Source organism: Hylobates moloch, unplaced genomic scaffold (genome assembly GCF_009828535.3).
Source record: "Hylobates moloch isolate HMO894 unplaced genomic scaffold, HMol_V3 SCAFFOLD_15, whole genome shotgun sequence".
Classification (NCBI taxonomy): Eukaryota; Metazoa; Chordata; class Mammalia; order Primates; family Hylobatidae; genus Hylobates; species Hylobates moloch.
In genome coordinates, this window is record NW_026652290.1 from 81,427,465 (window position 1) to 81,452,565 (window position 25,101).

General features: G+C 38.9%; 1 protein-coding gene across 5 annotated transcripts in view; it reads left to right on the forward strand.

Moving 5' to 3' along the window:
- The first annotated feature begins 558 nt into the window (after positions 1 to 558).
- The window catches only part of THADA (THADA armadillo repeat containing), a 359,204-nt gene continuing 334,661 nt past the window's right edge, over positions 559 to 25,101 (forward strand). For 3 of the 5 annotated variants that reach the window (XM_032177807.2, XM_032177809.2, XM_058428960.1), the window contains exons 1-14: positions 559 to 703; positions 3,456 to 3,502; positions 3,928 to 4,027; positions 4,310 to 4,404; positions 5,450 to 5,580; positions 9,770 to 9,918; positions 10,037 to 10,069; positions 10,318 to 10,366; positions 14,811 to 14,998; positions 18,144 to 18,238; positions 19,512 to 19,732; positions 21,735 to 22,426; positions 23,759 to 23,937; positions 24,891 to 25,046. In XM_032177807.2, coding sequence (XP_032033698.1) covers positions 3,952 to 4,027; positions 4,310 to 4,404; positions 5,450 to 5,580; positions 9,770 to 9,918; positions 10,037 to 10,069; positions 10,318 to 10,366; positions 14,811 to 14,998; positions 18,144 to 18,238; positions 19,512 to 19,732; positions 21,735 to 22,426; positions 23,759 to 23,937; positions 24,891 to 25,046 — 2,064 coding nt within the window. In that variant the 5' untranslated portion in view covers positions 559 to 703; positions 3,456 to 3,502; positions 3,928 to 3,951. Of the gene's footprint in view, positions 704 to 739; positions 1,012 to 3,455; positions 3,503 to 3,927; positions 4,028 to 4,309; positions 4,405 to 5,449; positions 5,581 to 9,769; positions 9,919 to 10,036; positions 10,070 to 10,317; positions 10,367 to 14,810; positions 14,999 to 18,143; positions 18,239 to 19,511; positions 19,733 to 21,734; positions 22,427 to 23,758; positions 23,938 to 24,890; positions 25,047 to 25,101 lie in introns of those variants that run through there. The other 2 variants (XM_032177808.2, XM_058428959.1) reach the window with 2 other exon arrangements.

Consider the following 25,101-nt stretch of genomic DNA (forward strand, 5'->3'; position numbering starts at 1 on the left):
GTTATTGTATTTATTTTTCAAGGACTGAACCATCTGACAATTTGTATGTGCCGCGTAATACATGTATCCTCATTAGGGGATAACTTTCAAGGCAAGCGCCTGGCGACGCTCTGACAGTAGGGCTCATTATCTATTGAATGAATAAATGCGCTTTGGCACACGTTGGTTCAGCACTTCTCATTTTAGTCCGAATTCTTCTCGTGGCTTCCGTTCAGTCGCCGCCCAACCCCGTGCCCCATCTCGCAGGCTCTAAACTCCCTGGACTCGTTCCCGGGTCCCAGACGTAGTTTTCTCCTAGACTCTGCACTAGGCCAACAGAGTGGGAGAAAGGTGGAGGGTCTGGATTGGGACAAAAGCGCTTCCCAGGCGTCCAAGCATATGAAGAGAATGAGGTGGGCGCAAGAAAGCCCGTCAGCCCCAACGCCACGAGGAACGCGCGGCGCTGACGGTAAAGTGGCGGATTAACCAAATCCAAGTGATACCGCCCACCCCGGTGACGTCACGGCCTCGTCGAACTCCTGATTGGAGGAGCTGCGTTTGGTCAATTATCGCGATGTCTCCCCCAGGTTACCCCTATCTCCCTCCCTTCGCCCTGACCCGGTAGTCGATGGCGGACCGCGTTGCGAGCCTCGGAGACGCCGTAGAAGGAGACCTGCTTCCGGGAGTCGACTAGGCGCCTGCTACTCTTCTCAGACGCCAACGGGTACGAGGTTTGGCTCCCAGGTGTCCTGCATGCCAGACCCGCGGCAGCGCGTGACTTTCCACCGCTCGGCTCGGCCAGTTTTGCTAGGGCCGCCTGGCGAGCCACACCAATTCCCATCTTTTGGTATCGCCAGGATTCGGCGGCTGTGAAACTGATTTCCGGTCGCCAAGGTCTCCATGGAGACAGCACTTTAACCACTTTCTCCCACTGTCTTTCCTCGACTCCGCGTGGTTCAGAAATCGCCCAGAGAATGTTTGTGGGAGTCAGCCAGGAAGGTGTAGAATGAAGCAGCGTTCTAAAGGGAAGCAGTAAGTGGGACCTAGGAGGAGTGTAATTTACTGGGCACCTTCTGGCCTTGCGGTAGACACGGGATTTACCCCCTTGGGGACCCTGGTTCTTCAGGACACACGTTTAGGCATCATTTGAGCAGGCATAATGACCGAGTCTGCTTTTGTGTAGCCCTCAGAATTGCAAGAGCAATTCTGCAAACTTGCTTACCTTTCACCAGAGAATAGTCTGCCTAGTTACGTTTCCCAGTCTCTTCTGGCTTTGTACGATGGTCACTTTCTTAGGAAAGTGACCTCTAGATCTAGATCCTCTAGATCTGACTATCCCTTTACAACTTACTCTGTTGTCGACACTTTCCTAGCTGCGTCAATTTTGGGTTAAGTGGTTGCTCACCTGCCATTACTGTATGGATTTCTTACTTCCCAAACAGACCATAGATTCTTAAGATGTAGAATGTCACTTAGATATAGAATGGATTTTAGATACCAGATAGTCCACCTTCCTGCCCTTAAAGACATATATCCCTTCTAGAACATCTCTGACAAATGTTTGTTAATTAATTTGTTTATTCGTCAAGTGTTTGTTAAACACCTACTATGTGCCAGGCACTGGTTTAGGAATTGAGATTTGAACAAAACAGATTAAAGTTGCTACCTTCATTCAGTTTGCTACTAGGGGAGACAGACAATATGCAAATGTACAAATTAGGGTAATTTCTGGTACTGGTAAGTGCTATGAAGAAAATTAACGGAAATAGTGTCTACGAGTGTTGTATTGGTGAGATTTTAGATAGAGTGGTCATGGAAGGCTTTTAGAAGGTAATGTTACAGCAGAAACATGAATGGTGAGGAGTCAGTCTTGCAAAGATGTGGAATGAACATTAAGGGGCAGAGATGCTGGGAAGTCTAAAGCCTCTTAGGTGGGAATAAGAGCATCAGGAAGTACAAAGCTCTTGAGATGGTGAAGAGGAGATTGGTTTGAGATGGAGAGTGGAGGAAGGCAGGGCCAGATTATTTAGGGCCTTGAAGGGCAAAATCTCAAGTTTTTATTTATTTATTTATTTATGTTTTTGAGATGGAGTTTCTCTTTTGTCGCCCAGGCTGGAGTGCAGTGGCACGATCTCGGCTCACTGCAACCTCTGCCTCCTGAGTTCAAGCGATTCTCCTGCCTCGGCCTCCAGAGTAGCTGGGGTTATAGGCGCCCGCCACCACACGCGGCTAATTTTTGTATTTTATTTAGTGCAGACGGGGTTTCACCATGTTGGCCAGGCTGGTCTTGAACTCTTGACTTCAGGAGATCCACCCGCCTCGGCCTCCCAAAGTGCTGGGATTACAGGCACGAGCCCCCACTCCCAGCCTCAAGTTTGAATTTTATTCTAAGTGTATTTAGAAACCCCTGGAAAGTTTTAAGGAAGAGAGTAAGTAATTCAATTTGATGAGAGTTTTTTTTTTTAAAGAGATTGCTTTGATGACTGTAAACAGAATAGGCTCTTTGGAGGTAAGTGTAGAAGTTAGGGGACCAGTTAGGGGGCTGTTTCAGGAGTCCAAGAGAAAATATTCAGTCATCTTCTCTTTGAATATTCCTGGTGTTGGGAAATTCTTTGTTTAAAAGTTAGCCCAGTCCTTAGTGGGACCATAGAGCTTTTCCTTTGTATTGATCTGGAATCTGTTTCCCTGTAGCTTGTACTGACGGAGTAATACTAATCTAATAGCAAGACAAGAAATTTATTTGTCTAATAGACAAATAAATCTGCTCTCTTTTTCTCCAAAACAGTCTAGCAGCTGTTTTAAGGCTCTTGTCCTGTCGACTTTTCTCCCGGCCAAACACCTTCGGTTAACTGAGCTGTTCTCTGAAGAAGGTGCTCTCTAGGTCCTTCAGAAATCAGCTCCGTTGTTTATTATGGCTCCTTAAAGTATGGCCGCCAGCACTGCACCTAATGCTCTGCATGTCACCTGGCCTGTTTGGATAAAATCGTGCACTCTGATATGGCTGACATCTGTGGTTTTTGGCAGTCATTTTGTGCTGTTGAGCTGTTTCAAACCACGTTTTGCCTCTCCAGCCTCTCTGTGGTTTTTTTCCCCTAAACTAAATGCAGCCCTTTACATTTATTTCTATTTCATCTTGGTAAATTTCGTATTGCTCATTATTCCAGTTTATTGACCTGTTTTTATTCCTGATTCCATCATTCAACATGTCCTTCCAGATTTGTTTATTTTATACATGTACTACATTATAGCCTCTAATAGTTGCGTCATAAATACTGCTAAAAATGCTAACTGCATCAAGAAAAGAGCCCTATGACACTTCCCTAGCAACTTCTTTCCAGATGGCATGGTACTATTAGTGTGTAGTTGTGTAGTCTTTGAGCTGGGTTGTTTAGCCTGTTATGAACCCGTTGATTTGTTAAGTATCGATAGAAGCAAACTCAATAGTATTTAAAAAAATTTTTTTTTCATTTTTGCAGAAATCAGGACACGGTGGTACCTCCTGTTAGTCTAATGAGTCACCGAGGTTAGTTTGAAGTATTTTATTTTTGGAAAAACTATGCTAGTTTTTGTGTGTGTGTGTTCACTAAAAGGAAAGTTTGCTGCATTTTAAAATACAAAGACTGAGTCATAGTAGGTAAAATAACTTCAGTCAGTAATAAACTTGAGCTTAAAACATTTTTCTTCTTCAAATCAGAAATTCTTAGACAGTGATTCTCATTCTGGAGCAATTGTGTTCCCCAGGGGACACTTGGCAATGTTTGGAGACATATTTTGGTTGTCAGAACTTGGGAGGGAGGAGGGTGCCACTGGCATCTAGTGGATAGAGATGGGGATGCACGAAACATAATGCATAGGATGATACTGTTCAAAGAATGAACCCAGCCAAAAATCGATAGTGCTGAGGTTGAGAAACCTTACATTAATGCCTTAAAGTCTTCTTTCTTGCAGTGACTACTATTAATTCTATTTAAAATGGGTGTAAAGAAGAAGAAAGAAGTGCAAGTTGCTGCAATGACCATTTGCCATCAGGACCTTGAAACTTTGAAATGTAGGTGGACTTCTGGTTTCCCTTATTTAATATATTTTTTTTTAGTTTGCAAGCAGAGTATTTTAATGACTGGGACCCCTAGCATGTAATATTCAAAATCTTTATGTTTTTCCTTATGTTTTGGATGTAAAACAATTTTCTTAAAATTCTGTCTTCAGACTGTGTTCCACCTATTGCTTTGGTTTATAATTAAAAAATTTTGTAGAATGCACAACAAAGGCAAAGTTATCTTTAACTTACTGTTAAATCATTGAAAAATTTTTCTTTGTGTATGTTATATAGCTTTTGCTGATGTGGAAGGGAAAAATCTAGCTGCTTTGCTGTTACATTGTGTACAACTCACGGATGGAGTGTCACAAATCCATTATATTAAACAGGTAAGTCTGAATTGATATTCATGGATGCATCTTTAAGAGTATCGTGCTATTAAGGATTTAAAAAAATCACTGACAGTTTTTGGCCCCTAATTATTGCATATCAGTTTATCATTAACAAATAAGTATTTTTTTTTCTTTTCTGTTTATTGTATAATATCCTCGTATTCAAAGCAGCAATAGAAGCCATATTCAGGCTTCTATCATAATTGAACCGTAAATAGATAAGGTAGAAGATAATTGTGCATACCTCTTTTGTGGAGATAAATTTTAAAATATATGAATCTTCAAAACTTTTTAGCAGGCACATTTAAAAGTTAATTTAAAATATAAAGATTATACTTACTAGTATAAGTATATATCTCATATATATATATCCTATATACTTTCAGTCTCAGGATTTACCATTTGAGCACACATAGTTTTTTTTTTTTTTTTTTTGGAAAGCAAGTAAATGTATTACTGGTTTTTTAATAGTACTACAGCTGTTCTTTACCGTAAGCCATTAACAGATCTGTGAGTCTCTGTGGAGGTGGGTCTGGAGGGTAAAGAGGGAGTTGGGGACATGAGTTTAAAAAGTTAACAAATAGTGAAATAGGTGTTTAAATCAGTATCCTTGACAGTGGAGTATGGAAAACATTTCACATAATTGACACCTTATTTTATTTATGTTTTTGAGGCAGGGTCTCACTCTCTTGCCCAGGCTGGAGTGCACTGGTGTGATCTTGATTCAACCACAGCCTCAACCTCCTGGGCTCAAGCGATCCTCCTGCCTTAGCCCCCTGAGTAGCTGGGACTACAGGCATGCACCACCATGCCTGGCTAATTTTTGTATTTTTTTTTGTAGAGACAGGGTTTCACCATGTTGCCCAAGCTTGTCTCAGACTCTCCTGGGCTCAAGCGATCTGCCCACCTCAGCCTCCCAAAGTGTTGGGATTACAGGGGTGAGCCACTGTGCCCAGCAATTGAGACTTTAAAGAGTATCTGTAACCATGTTACTTTGCTATACTTGATATTAGAAAAATTACTTCAATGTTTTGTATTACAGATTGTGCCTCTGCTGGAGAAAGTAGATAAAAATGTCATGTGTGATCCCACTATTCAAAGTTGTTTGGATATTTTAGCAGGCATTTATCTTTCTTTGAGTCTAAAGAATCCCTTGAAGAAAGTATTGGCAAGGTAAGAATAAAAGGAAGGGAAGTTCGGTGTTATAAATGTTGAATTTGACCAAAAGTAACTAAAGTTCCTTCCTTGGTTTGATAAAACTGAACTGATACAGATCACATAAAGTTCATATGGTTTGTTCTGTTTTCGTTGATTAGTTACAACTTTTTTTTTTTTTTTTTTGAGACGGAGTCTAGCTCTGTCGCCCAGGCTGGAGTGCAGTGGTGCGATCTCGGCGCACTGCCAGCTCTGCCTCCTGGGTTCACGCCATTCTCCTGCCTCAGCCTCTGGAGTAGCTGGGACTACAGGCGCCCGCCACCACACCTGGCTAATTTTTTGTATTTTTAGTAGTGACGTGGTTTCACCATGTTAGCCAGGATGGTCTGGATCTCCTGACCTCGTGATCTGCCCACGTCGGCCTCCCAAAGTGCTGGGATTGGAGGCGTGAGCCACCGCGCCCCTGCCTAGTTACAACTTTTTAAAAATATAAAAAGCCTTCTTAGGTCACAGGCTTAATAAACAGGCTGTGGGCTGTAGTTTGCTTACTCCTTCCTCAATCCATTTACATTTATTGGTTATGTTTAAATGTCATCTTGCTGTTTTTTCCTCTTTTTGTCCTATCCTTGGTTTAAATATATATTTACACAGATAACACAGGAATATAGGCTTGGTATAAAAATTTCAAACTATATAGAAGTATACAAAATAAAAAGTAAGGCTTCCATTTCATTGTTTAGGGCTTATCTTACTTTTCTTAGTAAAGATTGTCACTTACTGTTTTGATATTTATCTTTCTAGACCTTTTCGTTGAGGTCAGCATATATGTGTTACATTCTTTTTATATATCTGTAAATGAGATTATACTCTACACAGTGCTCTGTAGCTTGTTTTTTCACTAAAGAATGTCTTAGAGATATTTTCATGTCATAAAATCCTTTTTTTAAAAAAATAGGTTTTTGGGGAACAGGTGGTACTTGGTACATGAATAAATGGTGATTTCTGGCCTGGCACAGTGGCTCACGCCTGTAATCCCAGCACTTTGGGAGGCCGAGGCGGGCGGATCACGAGGTCAGGAGATCGAGACCATCCTGGCTAACACGGTGAAACCCCGTCTCTACTAAAAACACAAAAAATTAGCCGGGCATGGTGGCAGGTGCCTGTAGTCCCAGCTTCTCGGGAGGCTGAGGCAGGAGAATGGCATGAACCCGGGAGGCGGAGCTTGCAGTGAGCCGAGATCCCGCCACTGCACTCCAGCCTGGGCGACAGAGCGAGACTCCATCTCAAAAAAAAAAATTGTAGTAAAAGACACATAACATAAAACCTCAGTCTTAAACCTTTTTTTTTTTTTTTTATGAATTCTTTTTTTTTTAAATTTTAATTTTTATTTCCATAGGTTTTTGGGGAACAGGCGGTACTTGGTTACGTGAATAAGTGGTGATTTCTGAAATTTTGTTGCACACATCACCTGAGCAGTGTATACTGTACCCAACAATTTGTAGTCTTTTATTTCTCACCCCCTTCCCACCCTTTCCCCTGAGTCTCCAAAGTCCATTGTATCATTCTTAAGGCTTTGCATCCTCATAGGTTAGCTCCCACTTGTGAGTGAGAACATACGATGTTTGAGTCTTAACCATTTTTAAGTGTATATAGTTCACTATTGTTAAGTGTATTCAGATTGCAGTGCAATGATCTCTATCTAGAACCTTGTCATCTGCTAAGCCCTGAAACTGTACACACTAAGTAACAACTCCCCATTTCCTGCTCAGCCCTTGGCAGCCACTTTCCATTCATGAATTTGATTACTTTAGATACCTCATATTAGTGTAATATTTGTATTTATATTTTTGTGACTGACTTATTTCACTTAACATAATGTCCTTAAGGTTCATCCCTGTTATAGCATATGACAGGATTTTCTTCTAAGGCTTAATATTCTGTTGTATGCATATATTGCATTTTGTTCATCCATTCATCTTTCAGTGGACAGTTGGGTTGCTTCCACTGCTTGGCTGTTGTGAATAATGCTGCTATGAACATGGGTGTGCAAATATCTATTTGAGATCCTGCTTTCAGTTCTTTGGATATATACCCAGAAGTGGGATTGCTGGACCTTATCGTAATACTATTTGTAATTTTTTGAGCAACTGTCATACTGTTTTCCGTATGCAACATTTTACATTCCTGCCAACAGTCCTTACTTTTTCAGCTGTAAATATTCTGTAATATGAATATACCAAAATTTAAATGTACCGTATATATGACATGTATGTATCTATATATGGTACATATTACATGATTTATATACATGGTTTAAAGTAATTTAATGACTTCCCCATTGCAGTGATATACTTATGTGTATAATTATATATCTGTATTTCTCTGAGATAAATTCCAAGAAGTGGAATTTCTGGACCAAAAATTAGGCCTATTGAAATTCTTGGTAGATATTGTTAAATTGTACTCCCCCAGACTACCAATTGAGTTAGAATGCTTGTTTCTTCTTCATATATTTCCACCATTGGATAGTATCAATCTTTAAACTTTTTAAAATCTAATGAGTGAAAATGCTATCATTATAATTTGCATATCCTAGATTACTAGTGTAATTGAACATTTTTTAATGTGTGGAATTTGACTTTTTTTAATTACATATTCCTTGTACATTTTCTTGTTAGGATGTTTTCTTGATTTATGAGACTTCTCTGTAGATCATATGCCAAATACATTCGTTTGTTACTTTAAACTTTCTCATGGTGTCTTGTCTTTACAAAAATTAAAATTTTATTTTGGTTATCAACTCAGCTAATTTTTGTGTGTGTAGATTTCTGAGTTTTATACCTTGCTATTTATGCTTTCTGTAATACAAGATTATTTAAAACATTATTTGCAGGCCTTATGCTATTTTTTTTGCTCAACCTTTACGTCCATCGGGAATTAAGCTTTGAATGTAGTGTGAGGTAGGGATTCAATTTAGTTTTCTTTTTTATATGGGGAACCACTTACCCAAACTATTGAATAGTCCATCTTTGCCCACATATTTGGAATGCCACCTTATTGTGTTGTATGTTCACATATATACATGGGTTTGATTTCTGATTTAGGTCCATTTGTTTGTACACCAACACCACACTTTTATTTACTATAGTTTGATAAAGTGTTTTAATTATATATCAGTGTTAAGTCATCCCTCTAGTGACTTCTTATTCTGAATATTCCCATTTTTGAATTATTTTCGTCTAGAAAAACTTTGAACTGTCCAGTTATATTTAAAACAAAGCCTATCAGTTTTGATTTATATTAATTGAGGCAAAATTGATATGTTTACTCATTTGATAAATTTTTATTGACTGTCTACTATGTTTCAGCACTCTTCTAGGAACTGGGGATAGAATGAATGAAACAGTCCAGAATGGAGGTTACATTCTAAGGGGAAGATAGAAAATAGACAAAATAAATAACATTTATAGGATATTAGATGGCATGAGTGCTATCTAAAAGTGGGGAGGGAGGAAAGGGGACATAAAGGATGGGGTGAGGGTTACAATTTAAAATATTATGGTCACTTCATATAGCTGCTCAGACATGATAACATAATTGAGATTGATGTCTGATAACATAATTGAGATTGACCTGAAAAGGATGAGGCAATGATTGTTGAGTATATTTGAAGGAAGAGTATTTTGGGTGGAGGAAACAGCAGGAGCAAAGACTGGTATGTCAGAACAGAGCAAGGCCATGTAGCTAAAGCTAAGTGAACAAGGATCAAGGTGAGGTCAGGATTGTGATGGATGCCATTTTAAAAATCAAGAAAAGAAAAAAAATAAAGATGAGGTCAGGAGCTAACGGTAGTGCCAGATTGTGTTGGGAGACCTTGTAGGTCACTGTAAACGCTTCAACTAGTACTTTAACCGAGAAGGATATTGTTGGAGGTTTTAGTAAGAAGTGACATGGTGTTTTAACAGTGTCACTCTGCCTGCTCTATTGAGAATAATCTGGGAGATGGGAGAGAAGCAAGGTGGAAGCAGGGAGACCAGACGAGCTGACAAGCCAGGGAATTCCAGTGATGGTAGTGTGGAGTTGTAATTTTCTGGCTGTATTTTGAAGGTTTAGTTCAGTATTCCCACATTTGTAGGATTCTCTCCCCTTTCCACATATTCTGGGGCTATTAGATTGTCAGATTTTTAATGTGTGTTTCTTTTTCTAGCTCACTAAATAGCCTACCTGAATTTTTTCTACCTGAGGCTATACACCGTTTTACTTCTCGTCTTCAGGAAGAATTGAATACTACTGACTTATACGCTTATAGGAAAGTTATTGACAATATTTCTTCCTGTATGGAGAACTTTAACTTGGGTAAGGCAGCACTATTCTAGTCCTTTTTCTGGCTAACCCCTCTCATCACATCATAGTTTTTAAATGATATTAATTTGGTCGTGAAACTCCTTACCAGTGTTCGTTTTATCCTCTACAGGTAGAGCAAGTGTTAATAATCTGCTTAAAAATGGTAAGTCCTATTATTTTATTTTGTTCCATGAGTTGATGGCTTGTATGAGTCATTTTGGAACTGGCTCTTTTAAGTTTCTTGGTAATAGAGCATTATAGATAACTCAGGTACATCATGCCCCTTCCTTTTAAATTTTTGTTTCTATATCATGATATCATTTTAGATAACAGTGATATAAAATATTTTATTTTATTGAAATTGAGGTTCACAGTTTTAAATTCTTGTTTGTCATATTCTTTTTGTTTCAGTGCTACATTTTCTGCAGAAGAGTTTAATTGAAATCCTGGAAGAAAATAGGCAAGTGCTATATGTTGGCATTTGTGTGTACACACTTGCAGTTGTACATTATCTTTGTACAAAGAAAAATTTAAAAGTCTCAAAATGTGATCTTTTCGTCCCTTTTCATTAATATTATCACTATTACATTTTTTTTAAGATGGGGTCTTGCTGTGTCACCCAGGCTGTAGTGCAGTGGTGTGATCATAGCTCGCTGCAGCCTCAACCTCCTGGGCTCAAGTGTTTGTATCACCTCAGCTTCCCATGTAGCTGGGACTACAGGCATGCACCACCACACTCAGCTAATTTTTGTATTTTTTTGGAGACAGAGTCTCACTATGTTGCCCAGGCTGGTCTTAAACTACTGGACTGAAATAATCTACCGCTTTAGCCTCCCAAAGTGTTGAGATTACAGGCGTTAGTCACTATGCCCAGCCCCTTTCTCCATTAATATTAGACCCAATTATTTAAATTTATTTTTTAGAGGTTTGATACTTAATTTTAATAAATTCAAAATTTTATATTCACACTTTATTAAGATATTTAAAAGAAAAATTAAAAATTTAATAAATTGTTATGAGAATAAGTGAAAGAACTCTTTTCCTCACCTGAGTGTGTTCCTTTTTCATAGCATCCTGTTTTATTTTGTGAGTGAAATATCCTCTGTTATTTCTCTGAGGATATATTCATGATAGTTTTTTTGTTTTTTATCATCTTTACGTAGTCTCTGTTTCTTCCAAGTTGCTTTTTTCTGCTTGCTGGTTTTGTTCAGTATATTTCTTATTAGAAGCTTTCCTCAGAAGTCTGGTGTTCCTTGGCTGGGCAATTATGTATTTCTTTCTTTTTATCTATCTATCTATCTATCCTATCTATCTGTCTATCTATCTATCTGTCCCTATGTATATAAATTTTTTTTTTTTCTTTGTGACAGGGTCTCATTCTGTTACCCAGGCTTGAGTGCAGTGGCACGATCTTGGCTCACTGCGTCTCTGCCTCCCCGGGCTCAAGTGATACTCCCACCTCAGTCTCCCAAGTAGCTGGGACTATAGGTGCCTGCCACCATGCTTGGCTAATTTTTTTTTTTTTTTTTTTAATTTTTCATAGGGATGAGGTCTCACTATAATGCCAAGGCTAGTCTTGAACTCATTGGCTCAAGTGATCCTCCCTCCTTGGCTCCCAAAGTGCTAGGATTATAGGCGTGAGCCACCGTGCCCAGCCAGGGTAGTCATATTTAATAATGGGACACCAAGGATTGATTTGAATGTCTGTGCCTATGAGTGGAGTTGACTGCAGGTTTTATTGTAGGCTAGTCTAGCTGGGCTCTTTCTTGGGGTAACTCTTCTTTGGGGAAACCTAAAGATGTCAGTATGTTTAAATCTTTTTGCTTATGTACTGGATTTGCCATGGAAGAATCTTCCACACCATTGTTTTAATATTCTGGTTGCTGAGTGAGGGAAGAAGGCTGAGGTCTCAGTATTTGGCGTGCATTGTGCATGTATTGACCTAATTCTTTTTGTAATATGTTGCTGCCTTATCTGTGAGTGCTATCTTCCTTTCCAAACACCTGTTTTACCTTTTCAAAAGATAAACAAGTTGTCTGCTGGCTCGGAGGTATTCAGTCTTCCTGTCTTCAATCCTATATTTACCTCCACATCAAGGAGTACGTAGTGCCAACAGTTTCTGAACCATTTGGGACTACAAATCAAGTGGCTTCTTGGCTTGTTCCCTGGCTTAGTATCCACTTTTCTTGATTCTGCTGTCAGTTATCACTCATCCATCTGCTTTGCAGCTTCTGAGATACTATTGTTATTGTCTTGTTGCATATTGGTTGCCTTTAAGAATTTATCTTTTTACGTTTTAAATCCCATGGCTGTTGGTTTGAGGAGGTTCTGGGAGAGAGGAGAAATAATACCTGTACATCGTCTTTCACTCAAGGTAGCCTTTTGCCACAGCAGGAGCTCTTTGTCTCTTTTTCTCCTTTTTGGCTCTTCTTTTTAGCTCATCGTGTAAAGGTGGTATTTTGTTTGTTTGAACTGCTTAATAACGTCCACTTTGGTGTCAGCCACCACCTATATACTCAGGATTCCCAAATTTATTACTCTAAGTTAGATCTCTTTCCTGAGTGGTAGACTGATGGACATCAGTTGACAGTTGACTTGTGGACATCTCAGCTTGGATGTTTTACAGGTACCTCAAATTCAGTGTGTCCAAAAGAAAGGAAAATTTATTTTTTTAAAAAGGTCTTTTCCTGTAGCCCCAGGTAACCTCTATTCTACTTTCTGTCTTTTTGAATTTGCCTATTCTAGGTGATTCTTATGAATCATACAGTATTTGTCCTTTTGTGTCAGGCTTATTTCATTTATTTTTCCTTTTTTTTTTTTTTTTATTGAGACAAGCTCTGGCTCTGTTACCCAAGCTGGAGTGTAGGATCTTGGCTCACTGCAACCTCTGCCTCCCAAGCTCAAGCGATCCTTCCACCTCAGCCTCTGGAGTAGCTGGGACCACAGACGTCCGCCACTATGCCCAGTTTTTATATTTTGGGTAGAAATAGAGTTTCACCATGTTGCCCTGGCTGGTTTCAAACTCCTAAGCTCAAGCAGTCCCCCTGCCTCAGCCCCGCAAAGTGCTGGGATTACAAGCATGTTTTCAAGGGTCATCCACATGTATAGCATATATCAGAATTTCATTCCTTTTTGTGGCCAAATAATATCCCATTGTATGTGTAGACCACGTGTTAATCCATCTGTCGATGGACAGTTGGTCTGTTTCTACCTTTAGGCTATTGTGAATAATGCTGCTGTAAACATTGATATACAAGTATATCTTTGTGTCTCCGCTTTTAGCTCTTTTGTGTATATACGTAGGAGTGGAATCATAAGATAATTCTATGTTTAACTTTTTGAGGAACTACCAAGTTGTTTTTCCTAACTTTTGCCTTAATAGGATTATTCTGTGTTTTGCTGTGTTGAGAACTGACTTGAGAGGGAAGGAGGCAATAACCCGAGAGAGAGATGAGAGTGGCTCAGGCCAAGATGTAGCAGTGGAGTTGGTCTGATTCTAGATGTATTTTGAAGGTAGAACCAACAGGATTTTCTTATAGATGAGATGGAGGGGAGAGGTGGCAAGGATGATTACCATGTTTTTGTAGGATAAAGATGCATCAGGTACAGCAGATTTGGAGTTGAAGATAAGTTCACTCATTTAGAGATGTCTGTTAGACATCCAAGTAAAAATATCAGGAAGTTAGATATACCAGAAAGGAATTAGACAGGGAGGTCTGGGTTAGAGATAAAAATTTGGGAATTATCAGCATGTAGATTGTAATTTAAAGCTGATGAGCTAAAAGAGATCAGCAAGGGAGAGAATTAGGTGGAGAAAAGAAGAGGAATAAAGACTGAGTCCTGGACATTCCTAAACATAAAAAGATCAGGGAGAAGAGGATGAATTAGTGAAGGTATCTGAGAAGGAGTGCTGGTGAAGTAGGGGAAAATCTGCTAGAGGCTGGCATTTTAGAAGTCAGGGAGGAGCCGGGCACAGTTGTTCACGCCTGTAATCTCAGCACTTTGGGAGGCTGAGGCAGGCGGATTACTTGAGGTCAGGAATTCGAGACCAGCCTGGCCAACATAGCGAAACCCCTGTCTCTACTAAAAATATAAAAATTAGCTGGGCATGATGGCTTGCTTGTAATCTCAGCTATTTGGGAGGATGAGGCAGGAGAATCGCTTGAACCCAGGAGGTGGAGGTTGCAGTGAGCCCAGATTACACCACTGCACTCAAGCGTGAGTGACAGAGGGGGAGACTCCATCTCAAAAAAAAAAAAAAAAAAAAAAGCCAGGGAGGGAAATATATCAACGTTGAGAGAGTGTTTAAGTTTGTAAGTTATGTCATTTTTTTTTTTTTTTTAAGATGGTGTCTTTCTCTCTCGCCCAGGCTGGAGTGCAGTGGTGCTGTCTCTGCTTACTAACCTCTGCCTCTGGGGTTCAAGCGATTCTTCTGCCTCACCCCCCTGAGTAGCTGGGATTACAGGCATGTGCCACCACACCTGGCTAATTTTTTGTATTTTTACTAGAGACATGGTTTCACCCATGTTGGCCAAGCTGGTCCCAAACTCTAGACCTCAAATGATCCACCTGCCTTGGCCTCCCAAAGTGCTGGGATTACAAGTGTGAGCCACTTCGCCCAGCCCAAGTTCTGTCATTCATTCTTGATTTCTTATCTTTGCCCTAAAAGAAGTGAAGTTAGTTATTGGCTGAGAAAGAGGGACATGTAGATAAGTTAAGGGTGTTGAAAGTTTGCAATTAGTGTCTACGTAATTGGAATGTTTATAGGAATGGAAGAGAGAGGAATAAATTATTATAATTTAAAACTGATTTTGGGCCTTTGAGGAATGTATTTTGCTGAGAATTGAAATGTTCACACTTTTGTTTGAATTTCCTTTTGTAATAATGTCTTTTCTTCTTTATAGAAAATGTGCTGGAAATCATATTGTTCAAACACAGTTGATGAATGACTTATTGGTAGGCATTAGAGTTTCAATGGTGTTAGTACAGAAAGTACAAGATTTCCAGGGAAGTCTTTGGAAGGCTTCCAATTCTCCCATATGGCAAAATATGTGTGGATTGCTGAGTATTTTTACCAAGTTTTTAAGCGATGGTAAGTGTAACAAATTATATACAAATGATATGTAATTGACAGTTAAAATTGAGTGCCAATCAGCTTTTCCTACTAATAGTGTGTGAAATGTGATACTTAACTGAGATGTGGAATGTATCCTTACTCAGCCTCTCAAAATGGAGGGAGGTCCTGGACTACATGGTTTTCTTTTTTTTTTGTTTTCTTTTTTTTTTTTGAGACCGAATCTCACTCTGCTGCCCAGGCTGGAGTGTAGTGGCGTGATGTTGGTTCACTGCAACCTCCTCATCTTGGGTTTCACATCCCAGGTTCAAGCGATTCTCGTGCCTCAGCTTCCGAGTAGCTGGGATTATAGGAGGGTGCCACCACACCTGACTAATTTTTTGTATTTTTAGTAGAGACAGGGTTTCACCATGTTGGTTGGCCAGGCTGTTCTTGAACTCCTGGCCTCAAGTGATCTGCTTACCGTGGCCTCCCAAAGTGCTGGGATTACAGGTGTGAGCCACTGTGCCCAGCCTGGGTGGCTGAGTTCTATTTCTTGCCTTGGAAGATAGGTTCAAGGGTGATCACTTTTTAATAATTTATTAAGCTATAAATTTGTTTTCTGTCACTTTTTTGGAATCTGTGGTTTATTATTATAATAAGATTAACAAAAAAGTGACACCTAACACAAGTATTTATATAAAAAGTTGAATTATCTTTTCTCTCTTCACCTCCCATTCTATATGGTAATATATGTATGAATGTAACTTAATTAAAAACATGCTAATGGGATCTCTTTAGAGCTCTTGTTAGTGAAAAACAATAACTGACTCTGGTTTCGCTAGGCTGATTGGAAAACAATAGCATCTCATTGTTTGTGTTTTTTGTTTTTTTTTTTTTGTCTGAGATGGAGTCTCTCTTTGTCGCCCACACTGGAGTGCAGTGGCGCAATCTTGGCTCACTGCAACCTCTGCCTTCCAGATTCAAGCAATTCTCTTGCCTCAGCCTCCCGAGTAGCTGGGATTACAGGCATGCACCACCACGCCTGGCTAATTTTTTGGTTTTGTATTTTTAGTATGGACAGGGTTTCACCATGTTGGCCAGGCTGGTCTGGAACTTCTGACCTCAGGTGATCTGCCCCCGCCTTGGCCTCCCAAGGTGCTGGGATTACAGATGTGACCCACTGCGCCCGGCCTCATTGTTTGTGTTTTTAACCCTGGTAATGAAAGTCTTAGCTGTATTTTGTCCAATTAGTATTTCCATTTTTCTTTTTGCCTGGGTTCTCAGGTATTGAAAGGAAAGTAGTTAAAGTTACTTTTATTAAGACATAACTTACAGAAAACTTTTCAGAGGTTATTTACTTTTTAAAAGAGGACTGTGTTAGTCTGAAAAAAAGATTCTTTAACTAATGAAATGTAGAGAATACATGATTTTAATATGAGGTAGCTTCGGCCGGGCGTGATGGCTCATGCCTGTAATCCCAGTGCTTTGGGAGGCCAAGACGGGCGGATCACAAGGTCAGGAGATTGAGACCATTCTGGCCAACATGGTGAAATCCCGTCTAAAATACTAAAAAACTAAAATACACACACACAAAAAAACATTAGCCAGGCGTGGTGGCGTGCATCTGTAGTCCCAGCTACTTGGGAGGCTGAGGCAGAGGAATCACTTGAACCCGGGAGGCAGAGGTTGCAGTGAGCCGAGATTGTGCCACTGCACTCCAGCCTGACAACAGAGCAAGACTCTGTCTCAAAAAAAAAAAAAAAAAAAAAAGAAGTAGCTTCTTTTCTGAAAAGTTGATGGCACCTAATCAGTACTATTCTTTTCCAGCATTTTAAAGCTTCATAATCAGTAAAGTGTTTAGCTGCAAGTAACTGAAAACCAAACCTCTTTCCCACATAACAAGTTCAGAGGCAGGTGATCCAGGTATAGGCAGTGCCCACGTATAGGCAGTGTACAATCCACACATTTTCTGCTTTTCTGCTGTGCCATCTTCAGCAGGTTGGCTTTCACCCACATTTGTTGCCTCGTGGTTGCCATATGACTGCTGTAGCTCCAGATGTGTCTTTATTTAAGGTAGGAAGAAGGAAGGCCAGTTGCATCTTTACTTTTAATCAGGATACTCAAGTGACTGGCTTACATCTAATTGGCCTGAACCCTCTTATATGCTGCCTTTAGTTGCAAAGAAGATTGAAGAAGAAGCAAGTATCCTGCTTTTGGCTGGTCATGTAGCTTTCCCAGTCAAAGTCACAGTTTTGTTGTCAGTGATGAAGGGCCGAGTGGATATTTAGTACATAGTTTATGATGTCATAAAGAAGTGTTACTTCTTTCCCCAGGTTGAACAATTCACCATGATATTAGAGGCTAATAGAGACAAAACAAAAAGAAGATACCAAGTCAAAACTGTTTGGTTGCTATGGGTACAGTGTCAATGCTAGCAAAGTTTGTAATTAGCACTTAACGTACATTCTTTATACAAGCCCTGAAATCTCTTTATGAAAAAGTCTATGTATATGGTGATTGGGATACAGAGGCATTGGTGGAGGGGAGGGGACAGGTGGTGTTGCTATTAGGTGTTCTGGGAAGCAATAGTTGGTGAGGAAGAAAGTGTGTGTTAGAGGAGAGAGGAAGGAATCACATTTATTGAGTATTTATATACTGGGCTTAAAAGCCTTTATATTCAGCCGGGCGCAGTGTCTTACGCCTGTAATCCCAACACTTTGGGAGGCCAAGGCAGGCGGTCAAGAAATCGAGACCATCATGGCCAACATGGTGAAACCCCCGTCTCTACTAAAAATAACAAAAATTAGCTGGGTGTGGTGGCACGCGCCTGTAGTCCCAGCTACTTGGGAGGCTGAGGCAGGAGAATCGCCTGAACCCAGGAGGTAGAGGTTGCAGTGAGCCGAGATCACGCCACTACACTCTGGCCTGGCGACAGAGCGAGACTCCTTCTAAAAAGCCTTTATATTCATTATTCATCTAAACCTGACACTGTGTCAGTTAAGAGTTATCCCATTTTACAGAAGAGAAAAGAGAGTCTGTGAGATGTTAAATAACTTACGTAAGACCTAGTGGTCAGACTAGAAATTGTACCCAGGCCTATCTGGCTGCTCAGCATCTGCTCTTTCCACTCTACCAGAATATTCATTATTTAACACAAACTTCTCTCCTTTTTTGCAAATAGATAATCTATTACAGACTGTACAGAGCACATCTGGATTAGCTATTATTCTTTTTATTAAAGCTATGTTTCACCCATCTGAAAAGATTCCTCGTTTGGTAAGTGCATCTCCTTTTTAGAATTATACTTTCTTGAGAGTTAGAATATGTTTAAAAAATATTTTTGGCTTGGTGCAGTGGCTCACACTTACAATCCCAACACTTTGGGAGGCCGAGGCGGGAAGGTCACTTGAGGCCAAGAGTTTGAGATTAGCCTGGGGAGTTTAGCTAGACCTTGTCTCTACAAAAAATAAAAAAATTAGCTGGGTATGGTGGTGCACAGCTGTAGTCCCAGCTCTTTGAGAGGCTGAGGTGGGAGGATCGCTTGAGCCCAGGAGTTTAAGGCTGCAGTGAGATAAGATTGCACCAGTCTGGGCAACAGAGTGAGACCTTGTCTCTTAAAAAAAAAAAAAAAAATTAAAAATATTTTTAAAGAAGTGAATTAAAAGAATATTTTTTTTGCATTGTCTGGTTCCTTCTGATGACCTTTTTCTCTTCTAATAAGAGACAATTCCAAAAATTCAGATAAAGCAACAATAACAAAAAGTAACAGTCACCTGTAAGTCCATCTCACAGAGATAATCACTGTAAACATTTTTGATGTACATGCTTTTAGTTTCTTTCTAGTACTGTTTGTTCAGTGTCATCTCTCATTAGTATCTTAGAAGATATTTTTAATGTTAAATTATGCATATTAATGTATAGATATATACACAGTAATAACTTTTCTGATAAATGTGTTCTTTATTAGGAATGACCCAAATCATGTGCTTTAGACAGGAAGCATGCTAGATAGAGTCAATTGTTCAGTATTTTTGCTTCTTATAGAACGTATAATTTGATAATTTAGGCCACAATCCTTGTATTTTTCACTAGTAGGTTTCTTTTTTTGCTCGCTATATTATATGGAAACTTATTTATCATTTTACCTGACCTTAGAAAAATATATATGCATTATTTTATGAGATCACACAAAGTAATTATCTTTGGGTAAGTTGAAGATGTTTATTTCTCAAATCACCTCTAAATAAGCATTTGTTAAAAAAAAAACAAAAAAACAAAAAAAACAGTTGTTAAGATTATCCACCTGCAGGTGGCGATGTGTTGTGCTCTGTCAGTACATTCCAACCAGCAAAATCATTCTCGTACTTGATGTAATTTTTTTCCTTTAATACTAATACAATAATCATGACATTTGTGGGTATTTTATCTTTGGATTTAGTCATTTTTCCTAGGATTTTTCAGGGGAAAGAGATGTTTGGGTTTGTATTTTGAAATATCTCTGAAAAGTTTTAAAAGCTTTACGTGTATTAGCTCTGCTTTATTTTTCCAGATTAGCAGTGTGCTGCTTCATTCAGTGGACTGCACCAGCGTCCCCGAGTGGTTTATGAGCAGCTGCAGGAGCCTCTGTTTTGGTGACGTCTCTGAGTCAGCTGTCTTATTCCTGTGTCAGGGGACACTCGCCATGTTGGACTGGCAGAATGGGAGCATGGGTCAGAGTGGGGAGGCCCTGCTCTTGGATACTGCACATGTTTTGTTCACCTTGAGTTCACAGTGAGTTTTGATGCTATCATCTCATATTTTGTTTCACTTGTAAGACATTTAAAAGATGCAGTCCAAAAGCGGGAGTGGCTTGTGCCTCTAATCCCAGCTACCCTCCCAGTAGGCTGAGGCAAGAGGATCACTTGAGGCCAGGAGTTCAAAACCAGCCTTGGTGACATAGTGAGACCCTGTCTGTACAAAACTTTTAAAACTTAGCTAGGTGTGGTGGCATGCGCCTGTAGTCTCAGCTACTTGGGAGGCTGAGGTGGGAAGATTGCTTGAGCCCAGGAGGCCGAGGATGCAGTGAGGTATGATTGTGCCACTGCACTCAAGCCTGGGTGACAGAGTGAGATCCTGTCTCAAAAAAATAAATAAAATTATTGCTGCAGGTTAACCTGTAAAGAACATTTCTAACATTTTTAACATTTTCAATTTTATTTTTAAAAACTATAAAAATTTTTATATGTATAGTATTTTAGAATTTATAAAGAACTTCAACAAAGGTAATCTAATATGATCCTCAAATGGCTACTATATAGGATAAGAAATCTAATTTGTTAAATGGGCAAAGGGAGGCTTAGAAAAGTAAATGCTTACCTAAGAGCATATTGCTAATAAGAACCTGAGACAGCAATATTAGAAGGTCTTCTGACTTCATGAGGCTGTATTTTGTATTTTTGTGGTGTTTTTGCCATAATGGCTGAAAGTGATCGTGTATATGAAATGTCAAAACATATATACAGCTTGATAATAATGAACATATGAATAGAGGAGGAAAACTAAAATAATTTTTTACATATTGGAGCTATAATATATTATGCAATTCATAAATTTAAGGTGTACAATTCAGCTTATTAGTTTATTCACAGAGTTGTACAACCACCAGCATTTCTCAAATTAATTTTTAATATTCTCTGTGCTATCTCTTTTTCTTTAAAAATTTTTTTCCTGAAATTTGTTTTTAACCATCATTTTTTAAAACTATAAAAATTTCTACATGTGTAGTGCTTTAGAATTTATGAAGAACTTTAACATAGGTAATCTAAAGTGATCCTCACAAGTCTGATAAACATCAACATTTCTAAAATGAAGTTTTAACATCTTAAAAGTTAATTCAAACAACTTTAGAATATTTTTATCACAAAGAAGCCCCATTCCCCCAACCATCTCCAACACTTGGCTTTCCTTATGTTTTAAATTACATGTGTAGGCCGGGCGTGGTGGCTGACCCCTGTAATCCCAGGCGTGCAGATCTTAGGCAGGTGGATCACTTGAGGTCAGGAGTTCAAGACCAGCCTGATCAACATGGTGAAACCCTGTCTCTACTAAAAATACTAAAAAATTAGCCAGGCGTGGTGGCATGCGCCTGCGATCCCAGCTACCGAGGAGGCTGAGGCAGGAGAATCACTTGAACCTGGGAGGCAGGGATTGCAGTGAGCCGAGATTGCACCACTGCACTCCAGCCTGAGTGACAGCAAGACCCTGTCTCAAATAAATAAATAAATAACGTGTGTAATCATCACAGTCAAGACAGTGAATATTTCCATCATCCCCCAAATTTCCCTATGCCCCTTCCTGGACTATTATTATTTTTGAGACAAAGTCTCGCTCTGTCACCCAGGCTGGAGTGTAATGGCGTGAGCACAGCTCACTGCAGTCTCACTCCTGAGCTCAAGCAATCCTCCCACCTCAGCCTCCCAAGTAGCTGGGGCTGCAGGTATGTGTCACCACACCCAGCTAATTTTTTAAATTTTTTATAGAGATGAGGTTTCACTATATTGCCTAGGCTGGTCTTGAATTCCTTTCTGGATTATTTTTTACAAGGTAAAAAGATTCATATACAAATTTGAGATCTGTTTTGACTTTACTTGTAGTTTTTTGTTCTTGTAAATTTAGTAATTGAAATTTGTGCTCATTCTTTGTATTTAATATTTTTAAAGTCTAAATTGTTATAAAATGAAATTTCTTTTACTAATCAGTTTACAATAATGGCTCATGGCTCATTTTTCTTCAGGATTAAAGAGCCAACGCTGGAAATGTTTCTGTCTAGAATCTTGGCATCCTGGACTAATTCAGCCATACAAGTCCTTGAATCAAGTTCCCCGAGCCTAACGGACAGTCTGAATGGGAATTCAAGTATAGTTGGGAGACTTTTGGAATATGTCTATACCCATTGGGAACATCCATTGGATGCTCTGAGACACCAAACCAAAATCATGTTCAAAAACCTTCTCCAAATGCACCAGCTCACTGTGGAAGGTGCAGATTTGGTCCCTGATCCTTTCTTTGTGGAATTGACTGAGAATCTTCTACGATTGGAATGGCATATTAAAGGAAAGTACATGTGCCTTGGTTGTTTGGTAGAGTGCATAGGAGTTGAACATATTTTGGCTATAGATAAAACTATTCCATCTCAAATCTTAGAGGTGATGGGGGACCAGTCATTGGTACCTTATGCAAGTGACCTCTTGGAAACCATGTTTAAAAATCATAAAAGTCATTTGAAATCCCAGACTGCTGAGAGTTCTTGGATTGACCAGTGGCATGAGACTTGGGTTTCTCCTCTCCTTTTTATACTCTGTGAAGGAAACTTGGATCAAAAATCTTACGTGATTGATTATTACTTGCCAAAATTATTAAGTTACAGCCCTGAAAGCTTACAGTACATGGTAAACATTCTTCAGACTTCTATTGATGCTAAAACTGGTAAGAAAAATGCATTTTTGTTTTAGTAGTTTCTAATTATGATGCTTAAATGTAGGTAGCTACGCAGATACTAATCATATTCAAATTTAAATATCACTTCTATAAATAGTAAAGGAAGAGATTAATGATAGATGTTTCAGTTTGAAACGAATGTTTCTGTATATAGCTGAATGGAGTTTTTTGGCTGAAGTCATTTCTACAAGCTAAAGAATAATTCCACTTAAAATGATAAACTTTATTACAAGGTTTTAATTCATTTTTTCAAGTTCTGAATTTATTTTGTTGTATTACTGGAATAAAAGTTTGTGTGTCTTATATAATGTGCTTATTCAAGTGATTGAGACAATAATTAAAAATTGTGTTAGGCAAGGTTAAAGACAGGTAACTTGGCAGTAGCAAGTTTTTTTCTCTGGAGAAGTGACAAAATTCAGAGGCATGATCTCAAGAAATAGCCATCGATAGTTACTTAGAATAGGGGTAAACATCCCATTGAAACTCACAAACCCTACAGGAATCACTGCATTGAAGCATAATTCAGGATGTGTAAAGTGATGATTGTGACACATCATATAAATCTTAAAATTATTATATTCTGTTTAACAAAGCAAGAATGTAGTATCGTACAGCATAATTTTAAGAAATATTTTCAACTAAAATTGTTAAAAACTTTCAGTACTTCAAAGAGTAACCATGAGGTAGCAGGAAAATTTGATTCCCGTATGCAAAAATAAGCCATTATTTGTAATTTTTGACAATTTTTCTGAGTTTTTGAAAAGCCATCTGAAATTCAGGATTCAGGAATCTGTTCTGAAGTAAGGTTGTCTTTTTCTATCAAGCTGCCCTGTCTTCTTGGTAATGGCTGATGTCCTAGCCTCTGAAACCAGCAGGCTCTTTGTGTTCCTTTTTTAATCTTCTTTACTAGTGAGAAACAGCCCCTCTAAAATATGCAGAGAGATTTAGTGTTTACTTTTAGTGAAATAATAGTCTGTAGCCACTGATGTGTTTATTTCTCTACCTGATTTTTTTTCGTGATTTACTTCCTGATTCCCTTTCTAGGTATTAGGGAAAAAGCAAAAATGTTAGCAGGTAAATAATGATTTATTTATGTTAACAATAAGAGAATTATGCTTACTTGAAATGATTGACAAAGGGACAAATCATTTTAAATAATGATTATTTTAGAATAGGAACTTTATTTGTGTTAGAAATGAGTTTAAAATGTGATTTTTATTTATTGAAATAAAATGTTAATTGGAAACATGAAAATTAGTAGCTGATAATTATAGTAGTCATTGCATAATACAGTAATGGTCTTTGTTATTGTGCTTTCAGGACAAGAGCAATCTTTCCCATCCTTAGGGTCTTGTAATAGCAGGGGGGCTCTGGGAGCTTTGATGGCATGTCTGCGAATAGCTAGAGCTCATGGACATCTTCAGTCTGCAACTGATACCTGGGAGAACCTCATGTCTGGTGCAAGAATAAAGCAAGGCTTAATTCATCAGCATTGCCAAGTAAGTAAAGAAAATTACCTGGATTTGTACATGCAGTAGATCCCTTTCGTGTAACAGTTCAATATAGAGGCCCCTACATTGTATCCTGCACTGTTTTAGGGAGTTCATAAAGAGAATGAGAAGAAACCCTAGTCTCCCAACTAAACTTTCAGTAGGCCGTTTCTTCAAGCTACTGAAAGTTTAGTTGGGGTTGTAAGAAAACTTACATAAAACAACTGGAAACTCTTAGAACTGACAATACAGATACAAGCATGCCATCATGTGCCCTTAAATACATAAGGACTCACTTGGAAGGCTCAGAAGAGACTGATTAGAGCAGGTGGTGCTTGATTAGGAAAGTGATAGATATGATTAGAAAAGAGGAAGCCTTGGAGCAGCATACAAAATGGAGGGACCCAAATGAGCAAGGTCTGGAAGATGATTAACAACATTGCTTATCAGGGGTGGAGTGTTTTGGACATTTTTTGGAAAGGTCTAATGCTAGGCTAAAGACTTCGTTGGTTCTCAGGCACCAGCTGGTTTTACTAAGCTAAACCAAAGCCACTCTCTTTTCAGCAAGGAGTTACATTAGTGGAAACATGAGTTTCCAGAGTGGGAGCAGAAAGAAACCAGGAAACCAGTTAGAAGTGCCTGGCAGTAATTTAAGAGTGAGGTGATGGGATAAAAGGGGTCACTGGAAAAAAAGAGAAAAAGGAATGAAGCTGAGCATTACCATGGAATAAAAATCTTTAAGATTGTTGCATTTTATAAATCCCCAATTTACATGTTTAATAAAAGAATTATATAGGAAATAACCCTAGAATCTTTGAGATTAAGAAACCTTTCTGAGGTCCCTATTGGTGAACTGAAGTTTACTTTTTTCGTTTTGTAGCCTATGTAAGTAATCAATTCAAGTGATTTTGGCTTTGCTTATTTCTTGGAAAATTAACATTTTATTGCTTGATGTTTTTTAGGTAAGGATAGATACATTAGGCTTGCTTTGTGAAAGTAATCGGAGCACGGAAATTGTTTCCATGGAAGAAATGCAGTGGATTCAGTTCTTTACTACATACAATCTTAACAGCCAGTCTCCAGGAGTGCGGCAACAGATCTGTTCTCTTCTTAAAAAGGTAGAATTTCCCATCAGAAGGCATAGGGAAGTGGTGAACTTTGGGAAATTGTTTT